Source organism: Astatotilapia calliptera, chromosome 7 (assembly GCF_964374335.1).
Source record: "Astatotilapia calliptera chromosome 7, fAstCal68.1, whole genome shotgun sequence".
In the NCBI taxonomy this organism is placed as follows: domain Eukaryota; kingdom Metazoa; phylum Chordata; class Actinopteri; order Cichliformes; family Cichlidae; genus Astatotilapia; species Astatotilapia calliptera.
This window is the reverse complement of record NC_137428.1, coordinates 11993716-12011071: the sequence shown is the minus strand read 5'-3', so window position 1 is coordinate 12011071 and position 17356 is coordinate 11993716. Positions and strand designations below refer to the sequence as shown.

The window sequence follows — 17356 nt, the reverse complement described above, 5'->3', positions numbered from 1 at the left end:
GTACAGGGCAGTTTGTTATGCTTTGCAACTAAGGAAGCTGCTGCAACGGGCTCCCACTCTCAACGTGCCACTCACCAAGTATTCAGATTCATGTTTAATTAGATCTGGATATGTGGACAGATGTAGAGATTAACTGCTGGAAAGTCCTAAATGCTTTGCTCAAAGTATTTAAAACACAGATGAATCAACAGTTGCAACCTGAAATTTTTGCTTCGCTTCTCTCATGGCAGAGGCATGTGTGGAGAGTTCTCTAAGTCTTGGATTTCATTAACCCCAGGCTTGTTTTTCAGGCTGTGTACTGCTCCGCTTGCACTGTGCCTCAATAGTTGTGCAGCCCATATACAAACAGTCAGCAATGGAGCCCAGTGATTTTAACATTCCAGCATTCCAAGGGAGCTTTTACTTTGACTTAACACTTTCTGTCACACATACACTCACTATGATGGATGCACTAGGGGCAATTTGGGGTCAGAGAATGTTTCTCCAAGCAAACTTTAGCATGTGAACTTGAGGAGCTCAGGACTAAACTAACATTTGATTGGTAGACTACCCACTGTACTACCTCAGCCACATGCAACTGAATAATTGAAAAATGAACAACGAATGACAACTACTTTGTTAAGAACCCCACCATATTCAGCTCAAGACCCAAATGCGTTATGGAAAAAGAAGGTGACCCAAGAGAAGCCTTTGTTGTCCAAAAATTACATCCATCCAAAACTACAGTTTACCAGAAAGCATAAAGACTGACCAGACTTTCTGTCAAAGATGGAATTGTCTGACCAATATAGTAGAGATAACTGGCACAAACCAAAGACAGATTTCAATGAAGAAGCAGATGCATGGTGGAGGAAGTGTTCTGCTTTTGCTGTGTTACAGATTGGGCAGTTTGTGGTTTCTAATTTCCATTTGAATTCTGTAACACTTCAAAAGCAGTGGTGCAAGATAATGTCGTCATCTGTCTGAAACTTGAAGTTGGAAGAGAAATAGATCCTAACCTAGCACTAGAAAATTTCTCCAAGGAATATATCAAAAAGAAGAATTTGAGGGTTATATAATAGCCTAATTAAAGCCCAGATTTGAAACAACAGATCTGAACCTGGAGGACTACAGTTCAACTAGTCAATACCAGAGACTGGTGATTAATTATGCAAAGAGCCTTCAAGAATGTATTTTTCCAAAGGGAGCAATACATTATGCAGCAATGACAAACTTATATATATTCAGTCCTTAATAACTTACTGCCATGTCAAAATCTATCAACAAATATCTTACAAATGCATAATATCTACAACAAAAAGCATATGCTTTGCTCCACACACTCATGGTAATCCTTTTGCATTTCAATCCGTCAACACAATATTAAAAAGCCAAGATAATGCAAATGTTATAAATTATTAAATTGAGGTAAATAAAACACAACAAAAACAACAGAAGTACATATGTGCTTTTGTTTGGTTAAAAAAGGAATGAATTGTTTGAACCTGATTCAAGTGACATTTGGGGGAAGCCTGAACACATGTTGGATGGGCTTTATTGTACACCTACCACTGACAGATGTGAAACCCATGGCTGCAAAGTCATAACTTTCTGACTGACATTTAGAGATAAAACTACTTGGGATGCCATTTTAGAAGAACAGATTTGTGTACAATTACGTAATTAGGGGATTTCATCCCGACCCAATTCCAAATCTCAATTTCTTTCCATTTCTCTCCCCGGTAATCCTCCTGGCACATAGCATCTGAAGACACTGATGCTTCGAGATTTTTCAGCCAGGAACAGTGAAAGGAAGTTTACTGACTAATGCAGGCTAAGCAGCATTTCCAAACATGGAGGACAATCCAGGTTCAGCTGACTGGAGCAGCTGTGAAGACCATCTTGAGCAGAAATACTTGTAATCAGTGAATGAGGAGGAGTAGCTCTCTGAGGGGAATCCTGCATTTTGGTTTTTCACCTTTTTTTTTAATGGTAGAGAAAGATGGCTTTCAATGAAGCGCAGTAAAGGTTTGTCTGGCCAAGAGTCACACCACTGAGTGCACTGTTATTGCCACTGTATAGGTGATACCATTTAGCAATCATAATCATATTGCCTAAGAACAGTGTTCATATTCCATGGGACTGTTATACATCTAAGCTCATAGAAATTAATCAGAAACTGCTTGAAGAATTCAGTAATAATCAACTATTAGGCTTATGACACTCCACAGTTGGCATTGAGAATGAAACTGTGAAATGATTTTAGAAGACTACCCACCACTTTAACATCACAAGCATTTCTTACCTCTGGTTGTATGGCTTTAAACACTGGTGCATCCATCAGGGTGATTTGACTCTGAAAGAAAAAAAAAAGTTACATAGACATATACACACACACACACCAAGTCCGATTAAAATTATATAATGGACATGGACATAATGTTTAGACTCTTGGCTTTCATTTGAGGGTATCCACATTCAACTGGATAAAGGGTTTAGGAGTTTCACCTCCTTAACATGTGCCACCCTCTTTTTAAAGAGACCAAAAGTAATTGCAAATAATTGAACATTAAAGGCTATTTTATGGGCAGGTATGGGCAATTCCTTTATTATGTCATTGCCAATTAAGCAGATAAAAGCCCTGTAATTGTTTTGAGGTGTGGTGCTTGCAGTTGATAGATTTGGAAGATTGTGCTGTGAATGGACAACGCGCTGTCAAAGGAGTTCTCCCTGCAGGTAAAACAAGCCATCCTTAAGCAGCGAAAACAGAAAAGAAAAAAAAAACATCAGAGAAACTGCCACATCATTAGGAGTGGAAAAATCTACAGTTCTCAGTACATCCTGAGAAAGAAGGAAAGCACTGTTGAACTCAGCAATGCAAAAAGACGTCCTGGACGTCCACGGAAGACAGCAGCGGTGGATGATCGGAGAATCATTTCCATAATGAAGAGAGACCCCTTCAAAACAGCCAAGGAGGTAGACGAATCAATATACAAGTCTACCATAAAGAGAAGACTGCAGCTCATGATCCAAAGCATACCACATCAGAGGTAGTGTGACGGTTTGGACGTGCGTGGCTGCCAGTGGCACTGGGACACTACCATTTATTGATAATGTGACACAAAACAGAAGCAGCCGAACTAATTCTTAGTTTTTCAGGGAAATACTGTCTGCAGCAAAATGCAGTCAAATTGATTGGGTGGCATTTCCTGATACAGATGGATACTGACGCAAAACATACAGCCAAAGCAACCCAGGAGTTTATTAAAGCAAAGAAGTGGAATATTCTTAAATGGTCAAGTTAGTCACCTGATCTTAACACAACTGAGCATGCATTTTGAAGACTAAACTTCGGACAAAAAGGTCTACAAACAGGCGGAGCTTTAAAAAGGAGGAAACCCACCATCTGGTGATGTCCATGAGTTCAATACTTCATGCTGTCACTGGCAACAAATGGGTTTTCAACCAAGTATTAGAAATGAACATTTTATTTTCAGTTATCTAATTTGTCCAATTATTTTTGAGCACCTGAAATGAAGGAATTGTGTTAGAAAATGCTCTAGGTCATCACATTTTTATGCAGTCTTTTTGTTCAACCCACTGAATTAAAGCCGAAGGTCGGCAGTTTAACTGGAGTCGAAGATGTTTCATTTAAAATTCATTGTGGTAATTTAGAGAACCAAAATGAGGAAAAAAGTTGTCTCTGTCCAAATATTTATGGACCTAACTGTATAGCTAGTGCTACAGAAGAAGAATAGGCATAAAGAGAGTAACATTTCTACATGACAGTTTCTACAACATCTCTATCAGCTCAACAAATATCAGCAAAAACATGGACTGTTCGTGCGCAGTTTGTCACACAGTGTTTTGCTAACTAAAGGTCCAGCTGCTAAAGGTCCAGAGAGAGAAAAAAAAATGAGTTAACTTCAGTGAGAGATGGAGAAACATAAGAAAAGACAGGAGAGAAGGGGAAGAAGAGAGGGTACATTTAAAGGTAAGGACTCCTCAGTGACACTTAACACATAAACTGCAGATTGAAAGATTACATGTAATGTTGCATTAAAATTCTGGGTACTTTTTTGCAGGATTAGCTTAGCTTTAATGTAGTGAATTCACATTGAAAAACTGTGTTGGACTGATACACAGTGGCTGTGATGGTCAGTGTTAGGTAGCAGAGATTAATTTACATTTAAACTGATGACGCTTAGATTCTTTCACTGAATTCACTCATTATGTTGTTATGTATGTTGTTGTATGCTGTTGGTGTAGGAAATGGAACTCAGCAGAGATAGCTGTCACACAGCTTCTTAGATCTTGTTGAATTCAGTTGTGAAAATTCACAAACAGCAACAGGTCAGCTGATAACAGCTTCTCTACTAAGAAAACCTATTGGAGCTCACAATATAAATTATTGTAAGCTGTTCGTATTTTCTCCAAGCTGTGCCACTACAAAAGATCTTAGTCTTGCCCCACCTGCTAAATCTCACTGTAACCGTTCACTGTTTCTATTTCGTAGTGGAGGCAACAGAAGACATTTTTTTTGTTTTTATTCTTTTTTTTTTATTCTGCTTTGAATAACAGATTCAAACTGAGTACATTCATTAGAATTAGAATTTAGATTCAAAAAACATTTGAATTCTCATGTACTAATATCATACTTATATATATAAGTATATTAATAAAGCAGAATGTCCAGTTGTCTGTGCATAAAAACAGATTATACTTTTAACTTTCTTACTTTGAGTAGATTACAGAGACTGTACTTGTTCACTTTTACTTGAGGAAAGAGGTTAAATCAATGCTTCAACTTTAACTGGAGTATTTTTTTTAACACAGGTATTTCAGCTGCAGATGAGGGGTGATGCAGTGGGTTCAGGGCAGTGCTAGTTGGGGCTGATTGGTGCTGCTAGTAATAACTGTCTAGTCTTGCTTCTTTTATTTAATAGAATGCTGAGATAAGGCAAGCAAAGCTGCAGAGTGGAAGCAGTATCCTAGTCAAATGCCCAAACCAGCTCAAGTGGCACTTTTCGATGTGGAGGAGTAGTATCTCTACTTTGATCCTCTCTCTGATGGCTGAACCCCTCATCTCTAAAGGAGAAATAGGGTGAGGAGAAAGCTTACCGTTTCTATCCACAGCCCTGTTCGTTAGGTTACTACCAAAGCCTGTGACCACTGGTGAGAGTGTGAACATAGGTTGACCAATAACACGACAACTTCGCTTTTACGCTCCTGTCTCTCTTCTCCGTGGCGGACTAGGACTGGTGTAGCATGTGCATAACTGCAGCCTCAGCCCCAGTCCATCTCTCCCCTCACACATGAACAAGATTCCAAGCTACTTAAACTCCTCTACTTGGAACAGCAATGTCTCTGACCCAGAGTGGGCACTCCACTCCACCCTTTTCTGGCTGAAGACCATGGCCTCAGACTTTGAGTTTCTAATTCTCACACCAGCCACTTCACACTCTGCTGAGAACTGCTCCAGTGTAAGATAGAGACCACGACCTGATGAAACGAATAGGACTACATCATCTGCAAAAACAGAGATGAGATTCTGAGGTCACCAAGGCAGATGCTACACACCTAGATATTCTGTTTATAAAAATTATAAACAGAATTGATGAAAAAGGGCAACTCTGGTGGAGTTCAATACCCACTAGAAATGAGTTAGACTTATTGCCAGCAATGTGGACAAAGCTCTCACTGCAGCTGTACAGGGACCGAATGGCTCATAACAATCGGCCAAACACCGTATACTCCAGCACCACCCCCCACGGGATACCCTGAGGGATATGGTCGAATTCCTTTTACAAGTCTATAAAACACATGTAGGAACACACCATTCTTAAAGATTGGAACCACCACCTTAGTCTGCCAATCCTGAGACAATGGCCCAGATTGCCACAAGCGCTGCAGAGGTGTGTCCAGCAATACAGCCCTATAACATCCAGAGAATTCAGGAATTTAGGGTGAATTTCATTCACCACGGCCACCAAGGTGTTGTTTAACTACCAAGGTTATTATCGTTAACGAAAACTAACGAAATAACGAAAACTAGAAGTGAAAAAACATTTTCATTAACGGAAATAAAAATAAAAACAAAAAAAGGAAAACTAACTAAAATTAACTGAATTTATAGCAAAAATGTGTTTAGTTTTCATTGATGTGTGCGTGTCATACAATAGTCAAGGGTGAAAATGAAGTTTAGTTTCCAGATTTTTTTTCTTGCTGTCTAATTATGCCAGCAGGTGGCCAGTACGTTAGTAGAGTCGTCTGTGTTGCTGCTCCGTCCACGCGCAGAATCATGTCAGGAAAAGTCGGGAGAAAGCGCCAGAGTCCAATTTGGGATTACTTTGAATATGACTGTGTTTTGGATAAAGCAAGTGTCTTGTAGTGGAAAGAGACAAATTATGAGGGACATTTCTAAAGGGAAAAAAAATCCCACAAACCTTAAAGTGCACTTGAAAAGCTCACACAAGAAGGCTAACCTAGCTTACCTTGAGAATGTAAGGGAGCACACTCAACCCTCATCCCCAGAAACAGACGCTAACCCTAGGCAAGGCAGCGTGATGCATCCCGAGACAACAGGACTGGGATATCTACATAACCGTGTGAGTCAATTGCCTTCAAAAAGTTTATCAATTCACTTGAACCAAAATTATGAACACCCGGTGCTGCAAGAGTCAATAGTCTCATTGGGTCCAAGATATACAGTGGGGCAAAAAAGTATTTAGTCAGCCACCGATTGTGCAAGTTCCCCCACTTAAAATGATGACAGAGGTCAGTAATTTGCACCAGAGGTACACTTCAACTGTGAGAGACAGAATGTGAAAAAAAAATCCATGAATCCACATGGTAGGATTTGTAAAGAATTTATTCGTAAATCAGGGTGGAAAATAAGTATTTGGTCACCTCAAACAAGGAAAATCTCTGGCTCTCACAGACCTGTAACGTCTTCTGTAAGAAGCTTTTCTGTCCCCCACTCGTTACCCGTATGAATGGCACCTGTTTGAACTCATCATCTGTATAAAAGACACCTGTCCACAGCCTCAAACAGTCAGACTCCAAACTCCGCCATGGCCAAGACCAAAGAGCTTTCGAAGGACACCAGGAAAAGTATTGTAGACCTGCACCAGACTGGGAAGAGTGAATCTACAATAGGCAAGCAGCTTGGTGTGAAAAAATCAACTGTGGGAGCAATCATCAGAAAATGGAAGACATACAAGACCACTGATAATCTCCCTCGATCTGGGGCTCCATGCAAGATCTCATCCCGTGGGGTCAAAATGATCATGAGAACGGTGAGCAAAGATCCCAGAACCACACGGGGGGACCTGGTGAATGACCTGCAGAGAGCTGGGACCAAAGTAACAAAGGTCACCATCAGTAACACACTACAACGGCAGGGAATCAAATCCCGCAGTGCCAGACGTGTTCCGCTGCTGAAGCCAGTGCATGTCCAGGCCCGTCTGAAGTTTGCCAGAGAGCACATGGATGATACAGCAGAGGATTGGGAGAATGTCATGTGGTCAGATGAAACCAAAGTAGAACTTTTTGGTATAAACTCAACTCGTCGTGTTTGGAGGAAGAAGAATACTGAGTTGCATCCCAAGAACACCATACCTACTGTGAAGCATGGGGGTGGAAACATCATGCTATGGGGCTGTTTTTCTGCCAAGGGGACAGGACGACTGATCCGTGTTAAGGACAGAATGAATGGGGCCATGTATCGTGAGATTTTGAGCCAAAACCTCCTTCCATCAGTGAGAACTTTGAAGATGAAACGAGGCTGGGTCTTCCAACATGACAATGATCCAAAACACACCGCCCGGGCAACAAAGGAGTGGCTCCGTAAGAAGCATTTGAAAGTCCTGGAGTGGCCTAGCCAGTCTCCAGACCTCAACCCCATAGAAAATCTGTGGCGGGAGTTGAAAGTCCGTGTTGCTCGGCGACAGCCCTAAAACATCACTGCTCTCGAGAAGATCTGCATGGAGGAATGGGCCAAAATACCAGCTACTGTGTGTGCAAACCTGGTAAAGACCTATAGTAAACGTTTGACCTCTGTTATTGCCAACAAAGGTTATGTTACAAAGTATTGAGTTGTATTTTTGTTATTGACCAAATACTTATTTTCCACCCTGATTTACGAATAAATTCTTTACAAATCCTACCATGTGGATTCATGGATTTTTTTTTCACATTCTGTCTCTCACAGTTGAAGTGTACCTCTGGTGCAAATTACTGACATCTGTCATCATTTTAGGTGGGGGAACTTGCACAATCGGTGGCTGACTAAATACTTTTTGCCCCACTGTACATTTTATAGTTGCCTGGTATCAATGGTTGTTCATCTGCCTCTATTTATTTATTTAAAGAACCCATAGGTGGGAATGTGAGTTGTCTGTCTCTGCGTGTTAGCCCTGCGACAGACAGGCGACCTGTCCAGGGTGCAGGGTATGGTAGCTGGAATAGCAACATACCCAAAGATAAGCAGAAGAGAATGACTGATATGATGAAACTGGGATTTTGTTACACTTAATTATTGCAAACACAACTAAAACTATAACTGAAACTAATCAAAACTAAACTGAAACTAAGGATTTTCAAAAAAATAAAAACTAAACTAAACTAGCAAACAATTGGTAAAAACTAATTAAAACTGATATAAAATTGAAAATCTGAAGTCAAAACTAAATAAAAATAAAAAAACTAATGAAAATTGCAAAACTATTAAAACCCTGTTAACTACCTGAGTGACTTTGCCATTCAGACTCAATGTCCTCAGCCTCCCTCAGAACACTATTAAAGTTCTGCCAGAGGTGAGAGTTGAACATCTTGTGGTCAGGGGCTTCTGCCAGGTGTTCCCAATGCACCTTTGCTATATGTTTTGGTGTGCCATGTCTGTCCAGCATCCTCCCTTGCCACCTGATCCAACTCACCACATGTGGTGATCAGCTGACGGTTCAGCTCCTCTTTCATCTAAGTGTCCAGAGATCTAGTGCCACGTACACTTATTGACATCTTTATGTTCAAATATTGTGTTCATTATTGACAAAGTCCAATAAGAGAAAACCACTGAGGTTCAAATCAGGAAGTCCATTCCTCCCAAATGGAATACAGTCAATAACCCCACCCAGCAACGCCAAGAAGGCTGAATACTCTGAACCATCATTCTGCACATAAGCACAAATGACAGTCAGGACTCATTCCTTGGCCTGAAGATACAGGGAAACAGCCTTCTCGGCCCACTGGAGAAAAACACCAAAAGTAGCGGCATCAAGGCGACGGGATACAAGGATACCCACCCCAGCTTGCCACCTCTTACGAAGGGGAAGTCCAGGCTGGAACAGAGTCCATCCAGTCTCCTGAAGACTTCCAGAGCCCTCACCATGCATTGAGGCAAGCCTGATTATATCAAGCTGGTATTGACCTCAGGCACTAGCTAAGGCTCCTTACCCACCAGAGAGGCGACGTTCCATGTCCCAATTACCAGCCTCAATAGCTGGGGGGATCAGTCTCCCAGGGCTTCCAACCTTGACCGCCGCCCAGCAGGTGGGTGGTGGGTGTACAGGAGGTATTCCTTATTCACAAATGGAAAAATCTTGGAACAGTTGTTGGCCTACTAAAATTATTCTAAGACCACATTAGTGATTCAAGAGGTTACCAAAGCACCTATAATAACATTTAAAGAACCGCAGGCTTCAAATGCCTCAGTTAAGGTCAGTCTTCATGAATCAAACAGTAACAAAGAGACCAAGCAAAGATGTCATCCATGTCATCCAAAGTGAAAAACCACAAGTGACCACAAACACAAAAGTTTGTCTCACATTTTCTAAAAAACATCTTGACAAAACCCAAGACTTTTGGGAAAATATTCTGTAGACTAACAAGACAAAAGCTTAACTTTCTGGAAGGTTTGTGACCCATTACATTTGGCATGAAACTAAGAGCATGTCATGAAAAGATCATCATACCAACTGATGAAACCATGAATTCTGCTCTCTACCAGAACATCCTGAAAGACAATGTCCAGCTATCAGTTTATACCCTGAAGCATCATTTTCATCCAGAAAATGATTCGGAGCATATCACTAAATCTACCTCTGAATGGCTCCAAAAAAATGAATTACTTAATTTAAAAAAATAAAATAGAGGTTTATGAGTGACCTAGCCAAAGTCCTGAGTTTAATCCAGTTGAGATGCTTAGGCATGACCATAAACGGGCTGATAATGCTTGAAAACCTTCTAAAGTGGCTAAAGTATAACAATTCTGCTAAGATGAGTGAGCTAAAATTCCTTCACAGCAATGTGTAAGACTCCTTACCAGTTATTGTAAATACCTGACTGCAGTTGTTGCTCCAAAGGGTGCCACAAGGAGATTAGGGAGGGAATTACTTTTTTCAACACAGTGCCAGATAGGTTTGGATAGCTTTTTACCTGTAATTGTACAGTACCTACATGATGTTTTTATTCATTTATTTATTTGTATTATTTTTGAAACCCTTAATTAATAATGAAAACTTTAACAGAAAAGCATGTTTTGTCCTATTTTAAATTTATTTATGTTAACATGGCACAGCTATTCTACTTTGTTTCCAGCATATCACTTAGTCCATAGCAGGATGCTTTAAAAATCCAGTGTACCAAAAAAGTTTGGAAAATAAAATATATCACAATCATGTTTGATTTAGGGCTTGGATTTTAATTTCAACGACTTTTGCTTCCAGCAATTATGAAAATTAATTAACCAGGATAAAAGGGTTAGTCTTTACTGTTCATTCTGTATTCCTTTCCTTCAGATCCACCCACTTTTGACCAGGTCAAGACAAGATGACCAAAAGAGATGACTCTTTCTATTATATATATTTTTTTCAATTAAATTACACTCAAAGTTGTAGAAGCTCTGCTGTAGTAAAAGAAAAAAAAAATCTGAAGTCCAACTTGAATTCCAAGTAACAGTAAATTATTTTTATTGTTAAGCTAAGCTAATTTTATTGTTGAGCTAATTACTCATGTTAACCAAGCATCATCTAAAATTATCATTATGTTTGGTATAATCAATTTAGCTTAGGCTGCCACCTAAAAATCTGAAAATAATGTTAAATGGCAAGGTTTTTAAAGAAAATGTACTTAAATTAAATTTATATGCCATTTACTATCATCTATTCCATAATATCTATTCTATGATATTCTCTTATAGAAGTTATTCATTAACCTCATAAACTAATTTAATCAACATACTTACAGCAAACTCCTCAGGCGTCACCTTAAGCACATCAAAGACGACCGCATCGTAGCTCTTGGCGTAGTTCACATAAGGTCCTTGCAGAGAGTCAGAGCTGCTGCTGGCCTGACAGAAACAAATTTCACCATCAATTTATCACAGAATAACTCAAGATACAATAGTGTCACAATTCATGCAAGACAATCCTCTGATTTGTAACTAAAATATTTTACGTTTTACTGTGCCTGATTAGGCAATTGTGATTTGCTGCCAGCCATACTTGTGTGGTAAGTTGTTTCTTCACTGTTTCACAGTAACAATGAAAAAAGTAGTGACTTTGGTTAGGAATGTCAAAAATTAATACATAATAATTGATACCAAAATTACCATCAGATTAAATACTCCTTTACAACAATACCAATAGTTCTCTTTACATTCTTCAGTAGACACAGATTGCAGTGGAAATGCCCCCCAAATTATCCTCAATTATCCACTATAAATATATACAGGTATAGGGATCAATAAAGTATTCTGATTCTGATACAGTACATGTGCAGTACATTTTTGCATATCAATATTATTAATTTTAATATTTTTTAAAGAAGTATTTACAAATGTATTATCAACACAAATCATATGATGAGTAAAACTTGATGCTCTGTCGAAGAAAGTACTTCTGATGCTTAAACAAATAAAATAATAAACTTTTCTCTGTGATTTATATAATTATTGAGCCACCCAAGAGCAGCATTGAAATTTTGAATCTGGCCATGTCCTCTGAGTTTAGAACTTTCTTCAAATGTAGAAAATAATTTGTTAATGAGCCCAGAAACACAAACCCACATTGTGACAAGAATAACAGTCTAGATTCACAGGGGGTATTAAAATATCAATGAAAAATTAAGGTGGAGTTTGGCACTTAAGCTTAGGCTTATTGCGTTTGGTCATTCTCAACCAGTGAGTAAAATAAGTACTGAAAATGCCACAAATTTCTTAACTAAATATTTTTTAGAGGTGCCACTTGAAATTGGCGTGTGTGTAGATTTAAATTTTTTATTGCAGTAGTTGTCATGAATTCTCAACAGCATGCATCACTCATAATGTACCGCACAATGAGGCACACTTTAAACACTGGATTTTTACTCTACTATAAAGAATCCAGCTGACAGGTATCAAAATGCATACTTCGTATACTGGAGAAAACGACTAGAGGACTATATTGAACACTACTACGGCAACTACGGAATTGTTTCAAACACAACCCAACAAGACACCACAAAGCTATTTCCATCTAATTAAATTTTATTTATACTGACAAGATAAAGATCCTACAAATATTGGGAGAAACAACCTCCTATGAGCAAGCATTTGGTAGTGGTGGGAAGAAAAATCTCCCTTGAAACAGTAAGAAATTTCCAGCAGAACCAGGCTGAACGTGGGGCAGATACACTGTAACAGAAGGACCCGATGCCCAAAGCTTTGCAAGTTAAGCAGAAGTTAATTTATGGTGTTTTCTTCCCAACAGTCTGCTTGTACAGCCTTCTGCCTGTGCACCTCCTTCAGCTCCTCACACCACACAACTCTAACCTCCAGCCCCCCGGCAGTTACTGAATTAGAGACATTGTGGTTGATTCTTGACTGGACCTTGGCTGGTCCTTGACGATAATGATATACACATATACATTGTTTTTTGCCACACAAAGGGAGAAAGTTAGATCACATAATTAAATAAAAACAAACAAAAACATACTTAAACTAGATTAGATAGGACTTTATTAATCCCTCGGGTGGATTCCTCCAGGAAATTCAGTAAAGTATACTTGTGTATCTAGATGCATATTAGGAAGTGAGAAAACCTTTACAATGCCAATTTGACATAATTTTTGGGTCTCACGATACAGAAGACAAAAGAGGCACAAAATTCTTTAAATTTCTCTAAATGAGAAATTAGAAAAAAGTGACATGAATACAGAAATTGTCTGGGAATTAAGGTATCTTTACAGTTCTCAGTTACGAGATTATTTGGTTCCTCCTGTTGGCCTTATCAGCAATATTACACAGTATTGGTCAGTCTTTGGGTACATCTTTACACTATTAAACATTTACAACAACATTTGTATGATACATCACCAAACTCAACAGATAAAGGCTTTAAAAACAAAACTAAAAGACACTGGTCATTAGAAGTGACATTGTTTTTAAAAAAAAAAAAAAAAAAAAACTTTGACTATCACCAGTGGTTTATCATTATTGTTATATTTGTTATTAATTATATTGTATTATTTGCCTTAATACAAGTGAGCAAATAATGTGTCCAAGAGTGATTCTTCTTTTAGTTTAATCACATGATATTAACCAACAGAGTGTTTCTGATCCAAGCGCCCGAGGACTTGAAATATGCCATGAAAGAATATGGTAACACATTAAATTATAATACAGATATATCTATATGTTTAGTGTTTGTTTTAGTTATTTGTATTCATAAACAACACAAACATATGTTAAATCCATCTATCCATTTTCTTCCGCTTATCCAGGGCCGGGTCGCGGGGGCAGCAGCCCAAGCAGAGAAGCCCAGACCTCCCTCTCCCCAGCCACCTCCTCCAGCTTGTCCGGGGGAACGCCAGACACCCCATACTCCCAAGGTACCCCCCACAGGACCCCCTGAGGGACACAGTCGAATGCCTTCTCCAAGTCCACATGTATGTTAAATACTGAATTCAGTTTTATTTATAAAGTGTTCAAACAGCTGAGAGTACAGGGAGTGGGGTGGGAAAGCAGGTAGGTGCTTAGTCATAAAGCATGATAAATGTCTCACTGGTCAGTAGATGGCTGAGCAAGATGGGTGGAGAATCTGAGAAACAAAGAACCATAGTTAGTACAGTGCAGATGACATGGAACCAACAAATCCACAAGTTGGTCTCAAAGTGTCTAAAATAATGTGTTTTTCTACTTCCACAGAGCCAGTGATGGTTGAAGATGGCTGAATAGATAGTTTGATTTCTAGTGATCCAGAAAGGAACTTGGAAACATGCATACATTTGTTTAAGCTGTGGAAAATCTATCTATCTAGAAATAAAGGTGTAGAAGTGTGTACCATGTATAGTGTAGTAACAAAATTCAGTGCTTGATGTAACTGAGTCACATGAGACATAAGCCATCAATAAGCTATCAATAAGAATAGGTCAAATAATAGAAAATAGACAATAAGCCATAAAGCATAAAAGCAGTGTTTCTCTATCTGTTGTGGAAGACTCTGGTTTGAAGGAAACTTACCAGAGGGCAGCAAGGAAGAACACCTCTTGGTCTTCTGCTTCCTGACTGGCTGGCTGGCCTTCATGCCTGTTCCTACCACCCCCCAACCCTCCATCACCCTCCTTTAGTTACAGTTATAGTTCTGCGACATGTTTCCGGAGAGAAGCGTTGCAAAAGCAAGTAAGCGGTTTGAGCAATTGAGCACTTGTATTCACTGATTCAAAAGGTTGTAATCACATTAGAATTGCAGATTTCCAGCTGTCAGTATATTTGTATATAATATCATTGGGGGGGGGGGGGGGGTGTCATATGATTGTTTAGGTTTTCTCTGTATTGTTGTGGGTCTTTACCTTACAATAAACAGCGCCTCCAGGCAACTGTTGTTGTGATTTGGCGCTATATATTAAACGAACAGAATTTGATCAAAAACCAAAGAATTTGCATGAAAACAACAGAATTAGAATGTATAGAACAGAGTTTGAATTAAAGCCACAGAATTCTAAAACAAACAATAGAATTTGAATAACAAGAGTAGAATTAGAATGACAACAACGGAAGTTGAATGAAAACAACGGAAGTTGAATGAAAACAACGGAATAAGAATGAACAGACCAGAATTTGAATGAAAACAACGGAATTTGAATGAAAACAACGGAAGTTGAATGAAAACAACAGAATAAGAATGAACAGGGGTCCGTTCTTCGTACCTCGCTTACTACATCCAAGATCAAATGACACATCCAAGATCAAATCATTGCGCTAACTCTGAGCTCGCTATTCCGGTTCTCCGAACACACCTGTTGTTGACGATTAGTATAGCTGGATGAAGTAATGTGAGATCACTGGGTGGCTTAACAGGGGCTACGCATCGATAGTAGAAACATTGATCGGCAACCCTTTGATCGGCAACCCTTTGATTGGTCGGCGAAAATGTCGAAGGAGTCAGTATTTTTCGGCAGCAGAGCAAGAACTCTTGATTGAGGGATTTCAGGAGTTTCAGAGTTTAATTAAAACGCAAGGGAACACTGCAAAGGCTGCAAAAGCAAGGAGAGAGGGCTGGCAGAAAGTTGCTGACAAATTAAACTTGTAAGTAATTTAATAATAATAATAATAATAATGGATTGGATATATATAGCGCTTTTCAAGGCACCCAAAGCGCTTTACAATGCCACTATTCAGTCACTCTCACATTCACACACTGGTGGAAGCAGCTACGGTTGTAGCCACAGCTGCCCTGGGGCAGACTGACAGAAGCCAGACTGCCATATCGCGCCATCGGCCCCTCTGGCCAACACCAGGGTAAATTTATTATATTATATTACATTATATCATATCCTCTTTCACATTAGAGCCACAACAGGACCCACTAGAACATGGGAACAAGTAAAAGTGAAATATAAGAATATTCTACAGAATGGTAATATTTATCACTTATATTGCTTTTAGTCTCTTGAAAAGAGACCCTGAAATAATCTGTTTGTTTATAACAGCAACCAAGAAAAGGACAGAGCAAAAAAAAGACAGGTGGTGGTCCTGCACCCCCTCGTCAACAAGTTGGTTGAGTAAATAATACCCTCTCGGGAATATCGATATCTCTCAATGAGCACACTGTCGCGCTGAGCTAAAGGATCCTGTCTATCCCGCAATATACGCTGAGTTCTGAAAACTCTCCTTATCAATCTCGCACCTTCCGCAATGGGTGGCTCGCGTATACGGACAGGACATGGCTGCGACAGGCTTCCCAAATCCACCTTTGCTTTTATAGCCGTGGTCTCTCATCTTGATTACACGAAGTAATTTACTATTACAACTCTAAAATATGAATTACATCTGAAATAATCAAATACATGAAATAGAATGTTAATAGTACATTTCCCTTTTTTTAGGAAATGACCTGTATGTATCTGTATGAAATCAATGAAAGGATCAAGTACTGCATTATCTTTAGTTACATTGATAATATTTATTTATGGAAAAACAGTGGTAAAATATCGCTGTTGCTTTCGTATACATGAAGCGGACATACCTGAGTGGCCGCGATCTAATCCTGTTTACATAAAGTAAGCCTGCTCCCAAGCAGGTTTACGCTCACGGCTCTGTTGCTATGGCAGCAAGTCCCGGATGAGCTTCGGAGAACCGAACGATCCAAGATCACGCGAAATCGTCAACAATCAAATCCAGCTAACTTACTTAGCGAGGTACGAAGAACGGACCCCAGACCAGAATTTGAATGAAAACAACAGAAGTTCCATCCATCCATTCACTTCCGCTTATCCTTTTCAGGGTCGCGGGGGAGGGGGGGGGGGGGGGCTGGAGCCTATCCCAGCTGTCATAGGGCGAAAGGCGGGGTACACCCTGGACAGGTCGCCAGTCTGTCGCAGGGCCAACACACAGGGACAGACAACCATTCACACTCACATTCACACCTAGTGGCAATTTGGATTATTCAATTAACCTATCCCCACAAGCTGGATGTCTTTGGACGGTGGGAGGAAGCCGGAGTACCCGGAGAGAACCCACGCAAACACGGGGAGAACATGCAAACTCCACACAGAAAGACCCCGGCCTGATGTTGGAATTGAACTCAGGACCTTCTTGCTGTGCCAAACAACGGAAGTTGAGAACAAAAAATGCTATTTGAATGAAAACAACGGAAGTTTAAAACAAACAACAGAATTAAAATGAAAACAACGGAATTAAAATGAAAACAACAGAATTTGAATGAAAACAACAGAATTTGATTGAAAACAACAGAATTTGATTGAAAACAACAGAATTTGAATTAAAAAAGGAAAAAAAAGAAAGAAAATTGAACTGAACTGAATTAGAGATTCAATAATACCTACTGCCTTTTAATATGCTGTGCAATGCATTATAATGCAATAGTAGTGACACGGCGTT

The 17356-nt window shown here is 39.4% G+C and overlaps 1 protein-coding gene across 1 annotated transcript in view; it reads right to left on the bottom strand.

Annotated features, from left to right (window-relative positions):
* Positions 1–17356, bottom strand: part of LOC113025299 (ras-specific guanine nucleotide-releasing factor RalGPS1) — a 101285-nt gene that overhangs the window by 61645 nt on the left and 22284 nt on the right. The window contains exons 4-5 of the mRNA XM_026172892.2: positions 11222–11326; positions 2285–2335 (exon numbers count right to left, since the gene is read on the bottom strand). Of these exons, the coding sequence (XP_026028677.1) occupies positions 2285–2335; positions 11222–11326 (156 nt within the window). The remainder of the gene's footprint in view (positions 1–2284; positions 2336–11221; positions 11327–17356) is intronic.